At 39.6% G+C, this 17,231-nt stretch overlaps 1 protein-coding gene across 2 annotated transcripts in view; it reads left to right on the forward strand.

Moving 5' to 3' along the window:
* The window catches only part of pof1b (POF1B actin binding protein), a 37,651-nt gene extending 21,737 nt beyond the window's left edge, over nt 1-15,914 (forward strand). Inside the window, exons 3-13 of one of the 2 annotated variants that reach the window (XM_063488320.1) lie at nt 602-876; nt 4,765-4,798; nt 5,006-5,086; nt 5,917-6,009; nt 6,930-7,043; nt 8,977-9,129; nt 9,284-9,403; nt 10,252-10,383; nt 11,717-11,787; nt 12,442-12,556; nt 14,199-15,914. In XM_063488320.1, coding sequence (XP_063344390.1) covers nt 602-876; nt 4,765-4,798; nt 5,006-5,086; nt 5,917-6,009; nt 6,930-7,043; nt 8,977-9,129; nt 9,284-9,403; nt 10,252-10,383; nt 11,717-11,787; nt 12,442-12,556; nt 14,199-14,219 — 1,209 coding nt within the window. In that variant the 3' untranslated portion in view covers nt 14,220-15,914. The remainder of the gene's footprint in view (nt 1-601; nt 877-4,764; nt 4,799-5,005; nt 5,087-5,916; nt 6,010-6,929; nt 7,044-8,976; nt 9,130-9,283; nt 9,404-10,251; nt 10,384-11,716; nt 11,788-12,441; nt 12,557-14,198) is intronic. The other variant, XM_063488321.1, reaches the window with a different exon arrangement.
* Nucleotides 15,915-17,231: the final 1,317 nt, after the last annotated feature.

The raw sequence follows: 17,231 nt of genomic DNA on the forward strand, positions 1-17,231 counted from the left end.
AAGCTGCAATTTTTAATGTGTTTATTTAACCTTTATTTGACCTTAAAAAGGTTTAAGATGTCGTTTAGTGCAGCTGTGATTCGGTCTGCTAAGGATTTCTCTTCAATCGTGATCCCTGTTGGCAGGTGTTCGGCATGTAGCTGAGAAGAGAATTTACTTAAAGCACAAAATGGCATTCCTTGCAGTTATCGGCTGAGAAACAGACAAAAGATGACAGATTCATGTCATCATACGGACTCGTGAAATTCTGAATTGCTTTGTGTGGCTTATTTCCTGCTGTCTTTACATTTGTGCTAAATCACTTATGGTGATTTTCTTTAAAGATGTTTAAAATACCTTTTTGGAGAGGAAAGCAAGAACCAACAGATTACCTAACAGACTTATTTACTTTACTTCTGATCTGAATGTTATTTATTCATTGATTGATTTGATGTGTGCTGTCCAGATTTGCAGAAATGTCTGCTTTCTCTTGAATACGATGCAGTGTCTGTTTCCGAGAGCCTTTGGCTAATTAACCATGAAAAAAGACTGAAAACGGACTTAATCATGTCATTCAGATAAAACAGTGCTTATGGATCTGTTTCTGTCCTGGTACTTCTAGGTTGAATTGGAGGTAGAAGAGGAGGAGGAAGAGGAGGAGGAGGAGGGGGATGCTGTAGAAGTGGAGGAGGTGGAGATAGTTAATGTCATACAGTCGAAACCACCTCCAGTGATAGAGAAGATCTCAAGGAGGGAGGTGAGGACTGAGTTGAAGGAGATACCAGAGCCAACAAAGTTGGACACACGTTACTTCGGCGAGCTGTTGGCTGATGTCTACAGGAAGAACTGCGACATCCACTCCTACATCTACGAGCATGTGTCCAAGATCCGTGGACAGTAAGTAAACTTTAGGTATTTAAGTTCACATCCACATCAGTGTACACACAAGATTAAAATGACTTTATCTATTTAGTGCTAATTTACAAAAACAGCTACCTCAAGATGCTTTATATTGTAAGTTACACACCCCACAATATTAGAGGGAAAATCTCAACAATCAATACATCCCCTATGAACAAGCACTTGGCAACAATAGGGAGGAAGAACTTCCTCTTAACAGGAAGTAACCTCTGGCAGAACTCGGCTTAGGGAAGGGCAGCTTTGTGCTCCAACTAGTCGATGGGATTGAAGGAAAAGAAAAGAGAGCATAGGGAGAGGGGACAAAAGCCACTATAAGAGAGAAGACAGTAATAAAACACATGGGGAGTGAATGGCGTGAGCACAGAAGAAACCTTCAAGGCATCATGGGAAGACCGCCAGCAGCCTGAGCCATAACTAATGGATGTTTCTGGGTCATCTGATCCAGCATTAATGATATGCTTCATAGTTCATTTAAAAAACAAAACAATATACTTTTAAATATTTTTTTTACTGTGTAATCATTGAAGTAGATAAGATGTCTGTTGTCTGAATTCAAACTTGAAGCTGTTTTCAGAGGAGAGGCTCTGCCTCCCATTCTAAAACTTTAAGAACCACTGAATAAACAAGTAGCAAATGCCCTGTTCGTGCTGGTGGTTGTGAAATTAAAATGATGCAATCCTTTTATAGCAAGGTAAAGTTTGGTAGTTTTAGCCTGTTGCTAGACATATCTTGTTCTTTTTTGCAAAGTTTGATTGCTCAACTTCTGATTGTGTAGGAAGAGTTGGCGGGAAAAGGAACAAATCACAGCAAAAATTTCGCCGAAACGCGTTGGTCAGTCAATAAAAATTTTCCTCTTCCTTTAAGTGTTGCAGGAGTTCCTGCATTGGAAAAAGGAACAAACACAGACAGATTTCAGGTATGATAGTAAGATATGGTACTAATGCTTTAAGATATAATGGAGCCTGATTATTCAAGACTTTGTAGGTGAGATGAAGGATTTTAAATTCAGTTCTGGAGCCTACTATGGTCGCTCCTTCTAGACTGTGTTTTTAAAAAAAGCCTGATAATAAGGAATTCCAATTGTCAAGCCCCAATAGTAACAGATGTGTGGACTAATTTCTTAGTATCACAGGATGTGACAGGATGTTTCTCAATTTAGGAATATTTTTGGCGTGAATATAACTGGGTATCATCTGGATAGCAGTTAAACTATATGCAGTGTTTTGTAATAAAATAGCCTAAGGGAAGAGTCTTCATAATTTGAGGTTAAATCCAAGCTTACATTTGATTTTAACCTCTATTATTATATAAAGCAGATGCAAGAACTACTTGAAAAGAATGAGTTTTTGAAAATAACTCACACAGCGTTCTTGCTTCCTGTTTCAACTTCTTGCACTGCTATTTTAGCAGTGATGTGAAATGAGGACATCTATTGTCTGGTTCTCAGACATGCTCTGCAACAGTTTTAGTGCAGAATGCAAAGCTGGCCATGACCTAGTCAAAACACGAAGCCTTTATTTTGTGTGATATGCTTTTAAAAAAACAGAAAAGTTTGAACTGAGAAGTATGGATTTATTTTTAAGAGGAAATTTCAAATATCTTACTCTGGAATAAGTAAAGTACCAGGGGACAAAAGGAACCCCGGTCCTTATAGCAAGACAAATAGCCTTTTGCAAAAAAAATCTTCCATTTCTACCAAATTTATGGAGTTTAGCACAACTGAGAAACATCTGTGTCATGCTTTGGTTAAATTACCCAATGCGTCATGCTCCACTGCATTAGAGGGAGTTGTCTTTCAAACCATTAACGGAGTTGTTCACCTCCACGCTATGATGAAACCTTTCTATCCTGAGGGGAGGGGCCTCCATGATGACTCCAGTCCACGCGGACATGAAAAACTGAAAAACCTGTGGGAGATCTTTTATCAATACCTGCAAGATCTCCAACACCATCATCAAAAACCAGTCATCTAATGGAAGAATTGTTTTCATTCCTCAAGTGAACTTTGAGAGATCAGAACAACGAATGATGATGTGTAATGAATGCCAAGGCAGCATATAGTTGCAAGTAATTTTATGTTGGATATTTCTTTAACATCACACCTTTCTGTCTGTCCACGGAAAGATGAGATGTTATACGCATACATCGTTTTGGCTTGGACTGCTATACACCATTTAGATAAGCTGTGTGAGATTGTCATGGAGACAGACACTGGGTTTGGCAGCTTGGATTAGTTTCATGTGCAGCATGCTCAAACAGGTTGAAGGCGAGTTTCGGGTTGGTTTCTCTCGCTCGTAACTCCCACAGTTTCTCGTCTCTGATCTTCTTACAGTACCTCGCAGTTCCCCTTCAAATTCCCAGGTGAGGTCATGCAGTACCTCTGGTGAAGCCCATTCAGATATCCACACACCCAGCATGTCGCTCCCCATTTTATAATCAATATACTAAAGATGGAGATGAACCACAGCACTGGATCTATACAGTGCGTGAGCACTGTTTGCAGCTGCTGTGGGAGAAGCTTTTAAATTTTAGAGTGAGACAACAGAACTGTGGTGATCAGCGTCGCCTGCAAACTGTGTGATTGCTCTGTCATTTGGGAGAGATTCGGTGCTTTGGACACGAGTGTGATAAGTTGGAGTTTTGTTGGAGATGGTTTACATTAAAGAAACAGGAAAGTATTTTCAAATCAGACTGAAAACTTGATTAAAAGATTCTTCGTGCCGTGTTTGAGCTGTGCAAGAGTGATAAAAGCATTCTGGTTCACATGTTTTGGAATTTTCTTGTGCTTTTGGGATTGCTGACAGTGGATTCTGCAGTTTTAGATTTGTATTTTTTTTTTAATTGTGTATATAGCTGTACACATGTTGTCTGTGAATCATAAGGAGTGCCTGCACAGTATGCACAGATGAAAACGTAACCTGGTACAGCACGTGTATTTTGAATGATCCATGTTGATTTTGCAAAAATTCCAACAGCAAAGTTTAAAAAAAAAAAAAAAGAAAAAAAAAGGAAAGGGATACATTTAGAAACTGAGACTCAACATTAAAGCTTCACCGTTTGCAGTCATCAGTTTCTGCTTAATTTTCACATCACTCTGCATGTTAGTACAGGAAACCTAGGTAAGAAAAAGGATGATGACATGAACTGTAGGTCAGGTTTGCTAAAAAGGCCAATGGGAGTGAAATGGAGCTCCATTAAGTTAACACCCAGTTGATTCATGAGGTGTGGGTGAGTGAGAGGGTAGCCATAACTTTTCACCTTCCTGCCAACCACCTACATGTCTCTAAATCACCGAGCACAGATGTACTTACTTGTTCCACACTATTGTACGTGCGCTGACTCACAGTCCAGACTAAGCAATTAGGCTGAAATAAATATCACACTGACAAGTCTGGTGAGATTCAGGATGTTTTCATATAATCAAGAAATGTTTCCATGAAAAGCTGAAAACCTCTTTAAAATGCCGCAGCTGTCATTAGCCAGCTCGCACACCCTGATGAATATGGATGGGACAGAGGAGCTAGTCAGAGTGGCACCAACAGGCGCTTCTCTGGACACACAGGAAAACACATGAACTTATCCACACAGTAGTAGAAAAGCAGGGACTGTCACAGCACCAGGAAATGATCCTAAGATTTCATGTGACCTTAAATATGGCTGCTTCCCATGGTGCCTAATCTCAGTATGGACCTACATTTTATTTTTCAACCATAAAATAAGTTTGTGCACCAAAAGGAGCCCAAATCTTTGATGCATCATCAGAGATGAACAGGTTTTTGTTCAGATAGAGTCATTAAACACGCCTACTGGAGCTCTTTCCAGTCACGCTGTTTTACTCATTGTTTTCCTTGCTTTGTGTTCCAGGAAACACCAGATGGATTTGGGAAAAGATTTCACGGTGAGAACCAGTCTTCCATCACACAAATAACTGATAAGTGAATCTGAGGAGATCTCAGAAAGACACAACAACATTAGCTGCGGTCAAAATGAGTCACAAGCTTGAAGCTAATCAGATTTCAGACATTTTCTGCAGAATATGAGAGATTTTGACTAAAGTCCTAAAAAAACCTAAAGTAAAAGTGTTTTTGTCATTCTTTAACTTCAGGTGGATAAAGAGGAGGTGGAGGCTTTGATTCCAAAAGGAGCTACTGAACTGACCAAGCAACAAATGCGCTACCTGCTACAGGTAAGTGACAGACAGAAAGATTCCAATACTACACAAGTTTAATTAATAACACATTTTGCTATCAATGAGAATATGATCCCACAAATTCAAGCCTGTCACCTGACGATGCCTGGTCTTGTCTTATCTGAGAAGCTAAGCAGTGTCAGGCCCGGTTAGTACTCGGATAGATGGGAGCTGGGATTCCTCCAGCTGTCTTAGCTAACCACATGTCTTAGTTAATTATAGGCTGAATTCCAGCCTTCCTCTTATTTAAAATGTTCCTGAAAGAGTAGCTGTGAAACAGCTGGGTGATCATTTGCAGGGGAATTTTCTGCTTGAAGAGTTTCAGTCAGATTTCAGAATTCATCATAGTATAGAAACAGGACTAGTGAAGGTTAGATTGATCTTCTTATGGCCTCTGACAGTGGATTCAGCTCTGTGTTTACCCTGTTAGACCTTAGTAAAGCGTTCAATACTGTCAGTCATAATATTTTAATGTAGGGGCTGTAATACACTGTTGCTATTAAAGGAAATAGGTTGAATTGTATCACATGTAAATGGGGAGTCTTCTTCACACTCACTATTACACACTGAGATTATAAAAACACAAATGTATTCCTCCTGATGATGAAACTTAGGACCTCACAATCATATCCAGATAAGATCATTAATAAGGTCAAATTAGTTACCGTTTGAAATTCTGTCTTTACCAGTAGCATCTGTGTTGGGCCGCCTAAAACAGCAGAATATGTGCTTTTTAAATAATATTTACGACTGCAAAGCATTGAGCTTCACACCTTTGTTTTTTCTGTCCCCTCTCTGGTGTTACCTTCTCTGTGTTTGTGTGTCAGACTCGTCTCACTGCAGATAAGAGCATGCGTCTGCTGCTGTCCACCTTCAACAGTTTGAGAGAGGAGCTCATGCACATGTCGGAGGACCTGCGGGTAAGAAGGAGAAACACTTCAGACAAGTCCCAGCTCAGTCACCATAACTCAGACACTGTCCTCTGCAGCACAGTGCTTGGTATCTGGATAAAAAGTAGGGTGGATTGGCTGTGTGTCTTCTTGGAATTTTGGAGAGAAACTGGAGCCGCTAGTTTGACTCTGCGGCGACAGCAAAATAAAATAAAGAACTGTGGTAACAAACACAAACAGCAGTATAAATCAAAGCTGTCAGATCATCTTTAAGCAACTGAGAAATGACAACAAACAAGCAAACATCTCCTAAGAAAGAAAGTCAAAGAAAAAATGCTAACACTTTATAATATTGTAGGGGAATAAATATACTGGTACATTCAATATGCTTCTATATTAAACATTCACATTTCAGTATTAAAGGGTTTAAGTCAGGAGTGTCAATGTGATAGTAACATCAACACTTCATGGTTCTGCCATGTCCACTTGAACCTATTTGGTTGATAACGACTTCAGTGTAACATCAGCACTGAGAGAAGAACATGACAGCGGGTGTGGTTACATAAGTAACATGTACAGCAGCGTCTGTCAGGGTAGAACAGTATGCGCCCAAAGGCTTCACGCATCGTATATGAGCTTTTTCACAGGGGTGCGAGTTAGTTAAATAGTTTCAATTAGACAGGCACGTACAGGACACCAGAAAGATAGTATCAAACTATTAATGAGGTGTGGTGAGTCACATTCATTGTGCTTACATTTCTGAAGAAAAACAATTAACGTTTTAAACTGACAAGGAATCAAAAATGCAAATGTGTGTTTTCTCTGACTCCAACAACAAGCCCAGCGCAATGACTGCCATCTAATCAGAATCCAGAAGCAAAGAAGAAGGCACGTCAGTGATCATGAAGTATATGATTATTACTGTTAAAGATGTCTGTCTGATATTACAGCGTCTGGAGAGTGAGAAGGAATCTTTGGAGAGAGATCTGAGTTTCAAAACAGACCAGGCTCGGCAGTATGACTCCCTCCTGGAGACCGTCCGAGAAAACAACAGACAGCTCCAGGTACTCCATGTGTGTCTGTCTGTTAGTGTGTGTGCCTAATATTCATGTACAAAATTAGTTTCTCCAAATTGTGCTTGGAGAAACCACCATTTTGATGGTGTTGAGTAACTTGTATTTGGTTTGTTTCATAATACCACAAAAACACTGGAGGGGAAAAGAGCCAGTTTAATTTCAGTACAGTTTCTTTTAATGTCAGTGTCTACGTTAGCAGAGACAGAACCCGAACTATCAGACAATGATGAGCAAGCATGGCAGGGTTTTGGAAGAGGAGACCTGCAGGCAGAACCAGGCTGAGGGAGAGGCTGGTACTACAGTATGAAATGGACCAATGAGAGGCTACAAAATTACTTTAAACAGACAAAATTATTAAGATTTTCAGTGTCAGAGGTTTCTTTTAGTGGCCTCTCTCTGCTTAGCAGGTAGAACTTCAAAATGGTTACCCAAGGCTAAAAAATATTACATTTTCTGTAGCCTTTATGTTTAGGTCTCTACACCAGAACAAGCTACTGTAGTTTACCAAAGTGCTTGCAAAGCCAGCTGTCAGTCAAAGTGCCCATAAGTCCAATATGCAGATGTAAAATTAAAAATTCACCACCATACTGTTGGCATCCAGTGACGGAGGATCACAAGCCAGTGTGCTCCTAGTGCCTGTTTCCTGCATAAATGGAGAGGGTTAAACGTTTGCGTTAAATCAAATGTGCTGATCATCAAGAATGAGATACTGGAAATGGGAGAAAATGTGCTACTGTTGGGTGAAGACAGAGGAGGAAAGGCAGGTGCGTAAATGTGAGATTAGGGACCCTAAATGTAGGGCCTGTGAGTAGTAAAGGGAGAGAGCTGGTTGATATGATGGAGAGATGAAACATAGATATGTTGTGTATTCAGGTGACCAGGTGGAGGGGAGGTGGATTCAAACTGTTCTACGGTGGTGTAGATAGGAAGAGAAATGGAGAGAGTGCCAGACAGGGTCTAGAGTTTCATGCTGGAAATAATAAGAAAATATGTCGAATGTTTAAAGTGTGTGCCCCACAGGTTGGAAGTCAGATGAAAGAGAGGATTTATGGACTAAGTGCTAGAAGAGAGTCTTCATTGAGGAGAGAGTGGTGATTGGAGCAGACTTCAATGGACATGTAGGTCAAGGGAGCAGGGAGCAGAGGTGGTCCTGGGTAGCTATGGTGTTAAGGAGAGAAATGTGGAAGGATACATTGCGGTTGTTAAGAGTGACTGCTGTCATTTCCACTAATAGTCACAGAGAAGTATTTTACTACAGTTGAAGGCTATGTGTAAAAAATCAAAAAACGAACTTTACGTATTATCACAACACTATGAAAATTGCCAGAAAAAAAGGCAGTTCCATTCTTTCACGTGTGCCGACTATGAAAACAGAATTCCAGAAATCCAGAGTTTTCTGGAGGCATCTTTGCAAAGACAACAGAGAGCTATGAACTGTTTTGCCTTCAAGCATGGGCAGGACTCAGTTGCACTCTGTCTTCATAGACTGTATTTCATTGCAGTCACTGGCCAGCATTACTGTGCAAACAGTGGAGATGTTTCACTTAAGGATCAAAATGAGAAAAACCTGAACAACCCAGCTATTTTTTTTTTAATCTTTGAAAATGTGTGCTGCTTCTGTGAATCTATCTGCATGGGTTCATGTATCAGAGAAGGACAAATGTAAGTAGCTTTGCTACTTTTGCTTGTCAGTTCATCTAACAAGGCAATCCTTTATTTGGAATGAGGACACGCAAGATGTTTGTAGTGATTCCTCAGAGTATGGTTTACTGCATGTGCACAAATAGCAGGTCAATGTTGAGGCAAGAATTTGAACTTCAGTTTAACAAATAATACTCTTCGACACAGCCAGGTACTGCAGTTTCTGAATGTGTTGGATTCAGGCGTCTATATAGCGTCTATATGTGTTGTCTTTCTGCAGCTGTCTCTGAAGGAATCCCAGGCCGCCCACCGTTCACTGGAGAGCCAGATCATGAGCAAACAAAGTAGCGACTCGAATCGTGACTTCAAGCTGAAAGAGATGGAAGCAAGAATGAAAGCAATGGAGAATGAGAACAAGATGCTCCGACAGAAGGTAAAGCATCTCATTCTGGATATGCTTTTTTTCCCTTCATGAGATACATCTCTTTAAATAAAGAAAGCTGTTGTACAGTTATTTAGCAAAATGTGTTTGACATTCCAGTGTCAATAATCTTTTGTCTTTTTGTCTTGTCTGTCCCTCCTATCAGCTGTCTGGACAAGGTAGCAGCTCCACCTTTCAGATAAAAACAGAGGAATTATCCCGTCAGTACAATGACCAGCTCAGCGCCTTGACCCGAGAAAAAGATCGGGAGATCGAGAGGCTGAGGGTAAGACAGGAAGAACTAGATTTTCGTCAAAATGAAAAAACAAAAAACATAAATAGACCACAGAAGTTTGGTTTTCAGATAGGTAAGTGGCGAGCTACGGAAGCTGCACAAAAGTTGATTTGTCGCCAAAGATCTGCCTGCCTAATATTGCATTGGTCCCTGTTTGGCTGCCAAAACAGCCCTGACTCATCGAGGCATGGACTCCACTAGACCCTTGAAGGTGTGCTGTGGTATCTGGCACAAAGATGTTAGCAACAGAGCCTTTAAGTCCTGTAAGTTGCGAGGTGGGGCCTCCACGGATCAGTCGTGTTTTTCCAGCACATCGCACAGATGCTCGATTGGATTGAGATCTGGGGAATTTGGAGGCTTGTCGTTGTGCTCCTCAAACCGTTCCTGAACCATTTTCACTCTGTGGGAGGCCACATTATCCTGCTGCAAGAGGTCACAGCCATCAGGGAACGCTGTTTCCATGAAAGGATGTACATAGTCTGCAACAATGCTTACGTATGTAGCATGTGTCAAAATAACATCCACATGGATAGCAGGACCCAAGGTTTAACAGCACAACATTGCCCAAAGTATCACAATGCTTCCTGTTTGCGTGCTTCCCATAGTGAGTGCTGGTACCAGAAACCATGAAATAATGATTAATTTTAGATGACGGTGCATCCCGGTGCTTGTATTTAAGGAAGGCATTGTTTTTTGCTTGCACGTTGTTGGCAGTTTCAGTTGCATGTTATAGGCCAGAAACATAAAAATATATCTTCTAACATGCTCCCAGTCGTAGTCTTACCTAAACTCCTTTTTTTTCCTGGTTTGCTCTCCGTCTCTTGCTCTAATCTCTCCAGACCCAGATAACAAGGATTCAGACAGAGGTCACCACTGACAGGTCGTCCTCAGAGAAGAGTCTTCAACTGAAGATCACAGAGCTTCTCACCATGTTGGAGCAGCAGAAGACCACCATCTCCAAACAAGAGGAGGTCTGCAACACACAACACATCAACACTGTGTTTAATTTTGTGCCAGTCAAAGATGGAAGACTTTCATCCTGAAGATGAGATATCAAAAGGATCAGTTGAGACAAACCGGCGCTCTCAGAATCAAGAGACTAAATAGAATCAGCTGGATATTATATAAAATAGCTGTTTTTCAAAATGGTTTTCAGTTTGTTTTATAAAGAATCTGTTAAACCTTAAATACAGATCAAGTATTAATTATATCTGGAGACCTGGCTGTGATGAGACCAACATGTTTGTAATGATGGACAAAGATGAGTGGGTACATCTGCCTGTGTCCAACTGTGAGTTCAAATAGCCCCGCCTCTAATTTCCACCCTCTCACAGTTGTTAAGAAGAGGGAAAACCTATAGAAATAACTTTTTTCTACAGGCTCTGACCCTGCCTGTTGCTGCTGTAAAAGTTTGGTATTTTGACACTAAAAGCCATTTGGGGATGGAGATGGAGTCAGTTAGCAGCCTCACGTGGCCGTTTGAGGTACTGCAAAGCCATTCAGTTTGAATTTAACTAAAGTGGAGTTATTTTTCCACACAATATCAACTTCAATATCAATATAGTCACAAAGTTTAATACTGAGATCTGCATATGCGGAAGCAGTCTGATTAGATGTTTCTAGGTAGAAATATCTAGGCAAATAGGCTTTTTATATGTAGATTATAAACTGATAGTGAAGGTAATTATTTTACCGTCTGCCATTTTTCACACCCGAAAAAAAAGGGTAACTTGTGAAGCTAACCTGTGAGATCGTCCGACTCATTCTGTTCACTGATCTCGCTGTGTTTCCAGTTAAAACCAGTATGGATTCAATTATGTGCAAACTGCAAAAGCAATTTTAGTAAACTGCAATTTTCCTTTATCACCATCAGACTTACTACATTTTGGATGAACAACAGATTTGTCTTTAGTCATGCAGAAACAAACTGAATGCTATAAATGAAGGTTGTAAATGAAGAAAACAGAGTTGGCACCTTTCAGGTCCAGGTACATTCCTCTGACTGAAAGGCGATAGTTAATTTAACCTCAGGCGCGTTTGATTACCTCAGGTGGCTCGCATCACATACCAGTGCAATTAAATCGGCACAAACTGCAGGAAATAGTTTTGCTCGACATTCATTTGCTGTGAAGTTAACAGTAAAAAAGACTGGAAATTCCATACCATGTGTTGGTACTCGAGTTCCATTTTACTCTGACACATTTAAAAAATTGCCTAAATGAATGCAGAGTGACTGGTATGAGTGTGAGCTATCTGTGTGGAGCACAATGTGCCGTTTAACTGACAACTTCTTGTGGTCCTCAGGAGATCAGAAGGCTGATGCAGGACAGGAACAGCAGCTCCAAGAACGTCACTAAGACCATCATCACCAAAAGGTACGAAATAACTATGACAGATCGCTGCCAGACAAGATAACTTTATATCAAGTTAACTTATGTTAAGTGACCCTTAACTCTGCTGATTCTACTGGCTGAGTTCTTGCTAGCTCATGCTGAAAATGCTTTGAAGCAACGTGACGTGTAGGACTAACCCAGCAACCACAGTCAAAGCCTGACGTTATCTTCTCAGGTCTTTGAACAGTGGGCATCTTTTGGATAAGGCAGGTTATTAAATATGGCACTGAAAGACACCCATTTGGACACACAGTAAAAGAATGGGATTTATCTTAAGTGGAATGACATGAAAACCAAACCTTTAATAGCATTTATTCTTGATTTGTAATCACAAATTTTACAGGAGTACTTGTACAGCTTGCCAGTGTGGCTCTTCTTAATTAATGCGATTATGGAACGTGTTGTTTGGCCAAAGAGAAAAAAGAAAAAGGAGAAAAACACAATAGAACAAAATTATTTAATCTATTGTGTTTTGGGGAGATCTATTTTTTTAAACTGCCACCGATTACACTTTCAAAAAGATAACTGACAGTTGAATCACTTGAATGCAGTATATACAGACAAATTCTAACCATCCACGTGACTCACAAAACCAAAAATAACAACTCTGTGTCATTTTTAAATGTGCGTTTGCAGGTACAGGAACCAGTACCCGATCCTTGGTCTGCTCAGTGATGATTACCAGGTCACCTCACCTGTCAAAGAAGACAAGACCATCGTCATCGAGAGAAGTGGACAGATGATCAAACAGGTAAAAACAGGAGACGAGAGTGAAGGGTGAGAGTGAGAGTGAACGGGTCACTTTCACTGAGCTGCTCTACATTCCACACTGATTTAATGAACGATAGCGGTGCACCGTGGGGGAGCACTTCTCTCTGTACATACAGCTGCATTCAAAAATATCGTTTGTTTTTTTAACAGAAACTAGAAAAGGTGCTTACGTTCTGGAATTTACACATCTGTGTTTATAATTAGAACAGATTTGAAATGAGACTGACAGAAAAACTGACAAACTGCACAAAATTTAAAGACTTTTGTGTGACTTTAAGTTAATTTTGCAGATTTACAACTTGATGCAAACAGGTGATAATAAACTAATAAAACAATCCAAATGTGGGCATACAGTTAGATTTTATATCAACTGATTGTCAAGCAGCTTCATTACATGTGCAATAAAGTCTATGATCAATATCTGCTCTTACGTGACAAATAGAATGTTAAAAAGGGGAAATTCTACTTTAAAGGACATTTAATGATGCAAAACTTGGAGTTTGTTTATTTCATGCATAATGTCAAATCTTAAAAGAGTTCAAGTAAATCAATGTTCATTATTAAAAAAATTAATAAATATAAAAACTGCACTTTTTGGATAAAGGATACATAAAGAAACAGATACTTTTCGATGAACGTTCCCCGACTTGGGTGAGATTAGAGAGACTGTTGACAGACAAACAGGTTATAATTAAGGCTTTAATCGCTTTTATAAGGCACATTTTTACACAAAGTACTGACCAAAAATATTACTTGCTGCAGTTTTTCGATGCAGAAAACAAAACACAAATTACTTTCCATAACCATAGTGTAATGTGTTCTTAAGCTTTCTTTCTTGTTCCAATTTTGTTCTAAGTAGCAGTTTTTGTTTGCTGCTAGTTATTTTCCTTTCTTCCAAAAGGAAACAAAAATGACATTTTTAAATAACAGGATATATTATCAGAGTTATTGATACAATACAGAAGTGACTGTCAACTAAACTAATACGGATGTTTAATTTAGTAAATAACTAAAATAATAAAATGTTATTTATATAGCACCTTTCTAGATAGACTCACAAAGTGCTGCACATAAGATAAAAAATAATAAAAGGTAAAACAGACAATATAAAACAGGCAAAAATTAATCAAAAGCAGTTTCAAAAAGGTGAGTTTTGAGTTGTTTTTTGAAAACAACTACTGAGTCCACAGTTCTTAAGGTTTGGGGGAGAGAGTTCCACAACCTAGGGGCCACTGTGGCGAAACCTCTATCACCCTTAGTTCTCATCTTAGTCTTTTTTATAGCAAGTAGGCCCTAATCAGATGACCTCAGGGACCTGCTAGGGACATAGGGCTATAGCAGATCAGAGATGTAGACTGTCCATCTTGTTGCAATTAAACCAGGATTTTAAAATATTTGTTGTAAATTTAATATTTCTGATTATGAATTATAACATTACTGCTCCATACTTTAAAGGAGTAATCTACTGTGAATGAATGTGATAGTCCGGACTCTGTAAGACCGAGGCTGTTCAAATTGTGGAAACTGTGTTTGCTGTGTATCTTCTCCATTAAACAAGTGAAGCGTTTGCATATTTAAACTTAATTATAACAGCTCTACCTGTTTTTTTTATTTTGAAACAGGAAATCATTACAACCCCTTAAAGACACACTGCTTCTCTCCGACAGGAATGAACAATGACCAACCAGAAGATCCAGATGTCACCCCTATTCCCCTGCATGCTCCTCCCCCTCCCCTCAGGGCTCCCAGGGATGGTGGTGGTTGAAATCCCCTTCTTTGCCCCTAAATTTGGGAACTTTGCTTTGACCAAATTGGGATTGTTTGGGGTGACAATTTTATCAAAATTTTCTTTTTTTTTCCTTGTAACAAATAAAAAGGGAACCAATAATCCACTAATCACAGGCCAAATCTGATCAGATGATGCTACAGCCAGTTATGGATTGAGGCACGGGTAAAAAGAGTCACGACAACTGGGAACACGGTGAGATTAGGGTTGAACTGTCCGACGTGGATGGACGCTTCCTCTCTTTTCTCACCTGTATAACCTCATTCTGCTGGATTCGCTAAATTTAATATTCACTGTCTTATTTGGTTTGACTCTGCACTTTAGCACATTTAATACAATGCACTCAATGGAATCACTAAACAAGTGATTCTGCAATATACTGCAATACAGTCATCTGTGATACCTCACAAAGTAGGTATTTAAAGAAGAAAATGTCCTCAAAATGGGAAAAATTGTACACTATGACCTGAAATTTAAATTATTTCAGGCTTAGTCTGATATACAAGAATATTCACAGGAGATTGTATTGTGATATATTGCTCTGTTGATGATTATCTGTCCCATCTCTACCTAGCTGGGGCAAGATAAGTTTGGATTTGGTTCCACGTGGATGTTTGTCTTCCCATGCTGTAAAATTCTTGGATGAAAATAGTTTAAGATGTTTCTAAGGAAGTAATATTCTTATTTATTTCCCATTTTCTTTCTAGAGGAAGGAGATTGTTTGAAATATATATACTTTATATGCCGTCTGTTCAGTTTATTAGGCCTACCTGTGCAGCCTCATGCATCATAGTACAACGTGTTCGTTTTTGTTCATTCTTTGAACTAGCTGCACTAGACAGACATACCTAATAAAGTGACTTCAGTATTCTTAACTGTGAACACTATAAATAAGCTTTTCTAGAAAAGCTCTCCTGACAGAGGTTTGCAAATCTATGCTTCTGTCTAAACACGAGAAGTTGTAAAAGAAACTGTCAAATCTGCTTAATTACCTTTGAAATCACTAAATGTCAAAAGATTGGATCAATGAGACAACAAGTCTGCAGCTAATCGAAGGAAAACAATGCACCGCTGTGGAACCAAATGCTAAGTACCAAAGTGTCAGCCTCCAGTTGTCACCGATGTGTGTTTTGCCAAGACTGGTACCATGTAGCATGTAGCATGCAATCCTCCTCAAAGCCACCACAGCCATTCTTGCCCAGGGGACGAGGAAGTGGATGCATTTCTATGACTGCTACTCTGCATGTAAATATTTGTGTATATTTGTAAGCTGGGCGTGCTTAGTGTATGATCTCTCCAGTGCGCGTGTGGAATAATCCCCCTCTGCACTGTGGTTTTGATGATCATTTAACAAACGTTCTTAACGGGTAGTTTGCTTCTGTTTAGTGCTAAGTGACTGGTTTTTTTGTTCAGTGCATTTTACTTTATTTGTAAGTTTTCTATGACTCAGAGGTGAATGGGTTCACATGTAGCTTTCATGTGCGATCTCGGGTTCGGGGTGTGTGATGCCTCACATTCGTGTGAGAAAATTCAGGCTTGTTTGGACGCCTCTGGGTGTGAAGCATCACATTGGGTGGGAGGGTGGGAGGGGAATATAGCTGGAACTGAAGCATGATTTATTTCAAATTTTTTTTCTTTTTTTTTGGGAAGGGGGGGTGTTAAGATGGTGCAAGAAGATTTAAAGCACAATATCATATAAACTTTATGCCCGAGTCTGTTTCTGTTGCAGCTTTTTTTTTCTACTCTTCTTACATACAAGCAGAAGGCTTTGTGTCCACTGGGTGGCACTCATACCCCTTTGCCACCGATGCAGGTGCCCAGTCTATAGCCAGTTCAGTGTGTTTCTACCAAGAAAAGACCAGTGCCCATGCCAAAAAACCTGGCATCAGAACGGCACCACAAAATTACCCGGCCGAGAGTTGGGATCACTGACATCAGTGGGGTGGGAGGGGCTACCACAAGAAAGTCAAGAATGATTGGTAGGTACAGCCCACAGTTTCTGGCTGCCATGACTTTCTTAACATAGAACTTACCTCAACTCCCCGACACTACATTATCAGTCCTAAAACCTGTTGCATTGTGGTGCTGAAGACAGAACTGGCTCAACACTATTACTGGCACCAGTATCAGATGGTGTTAAAGAGGTATTGAAGGCACTGTAGCCTGCTTTACTGGCTCATCAGCAGCTTGCGGTTTACATGAAATAGAACACTGAAACTACTGACTTTAAACTGAGGCTGTGTATTTGTTACTGCGCCACAAGCTGAAAAAAATATCTGCAAATAACCGAATGTCAGGGTTGGATGTTAATAAATTATATTAAGGGCAAATGTATTTGCAGAACTGAAAAGAAAATTCAGAATTTTAAATGTATGATTTTAAAGTAATTAACCCTGGAGAACCCATGGGGTCAAATTTGACCCTAGAAAACCAATGGGGTCGGCTCTGAACCCATGGGTTCTCCAGGGTTAAACAGTTTTTGGATTAGATTTGTTTTTCTGTTTTGAATTTATTGTAAGACAGTTCTAATGAAAAAACAACAACTTCCATGCAAATAGTTACTTTTCAACATAATCTGACCCAAAATGATGAAAGCATAGAGAAGGTCCAGTTATTGTTTTCATCCTCTTTTTAAAAAACAACCACCGATCCGTGATATGTCTACCAAACCTGCTTATGTTGTCGTTGATTTGTATTGTAGTATACTGATGCTGATGATGGAGTATAAAATACAGTTAATGATTGTTTGTAACTGATCTAGACAACAGTGAAGTAATATTATGAGATCTTTGTAAAACAATGTGTAGTTCTTCTTTTAAAGAACAGCACAAACTGGCTACAACCCGAATAGAAAGACGTGAGAGGCAAA

The sequence above is a fragment of the Pelmatolapia mariae genome, linkage group LG10_11, assembly GCF_036321145.2.
Source record: "Pelmatolapia mariae isolate MD_Pm_ZW linkage group LG10_11, Pm_UMD_F_2, whole genome shotgun sequence".
In the NCBI taxonomy this organism is placed as follows: Eukaryota; Metazoa; Chordata; class Actinopteri; order Cichliformes; family Cichlidae; genus Pelmatolapia; species Pelmatolapia mariae.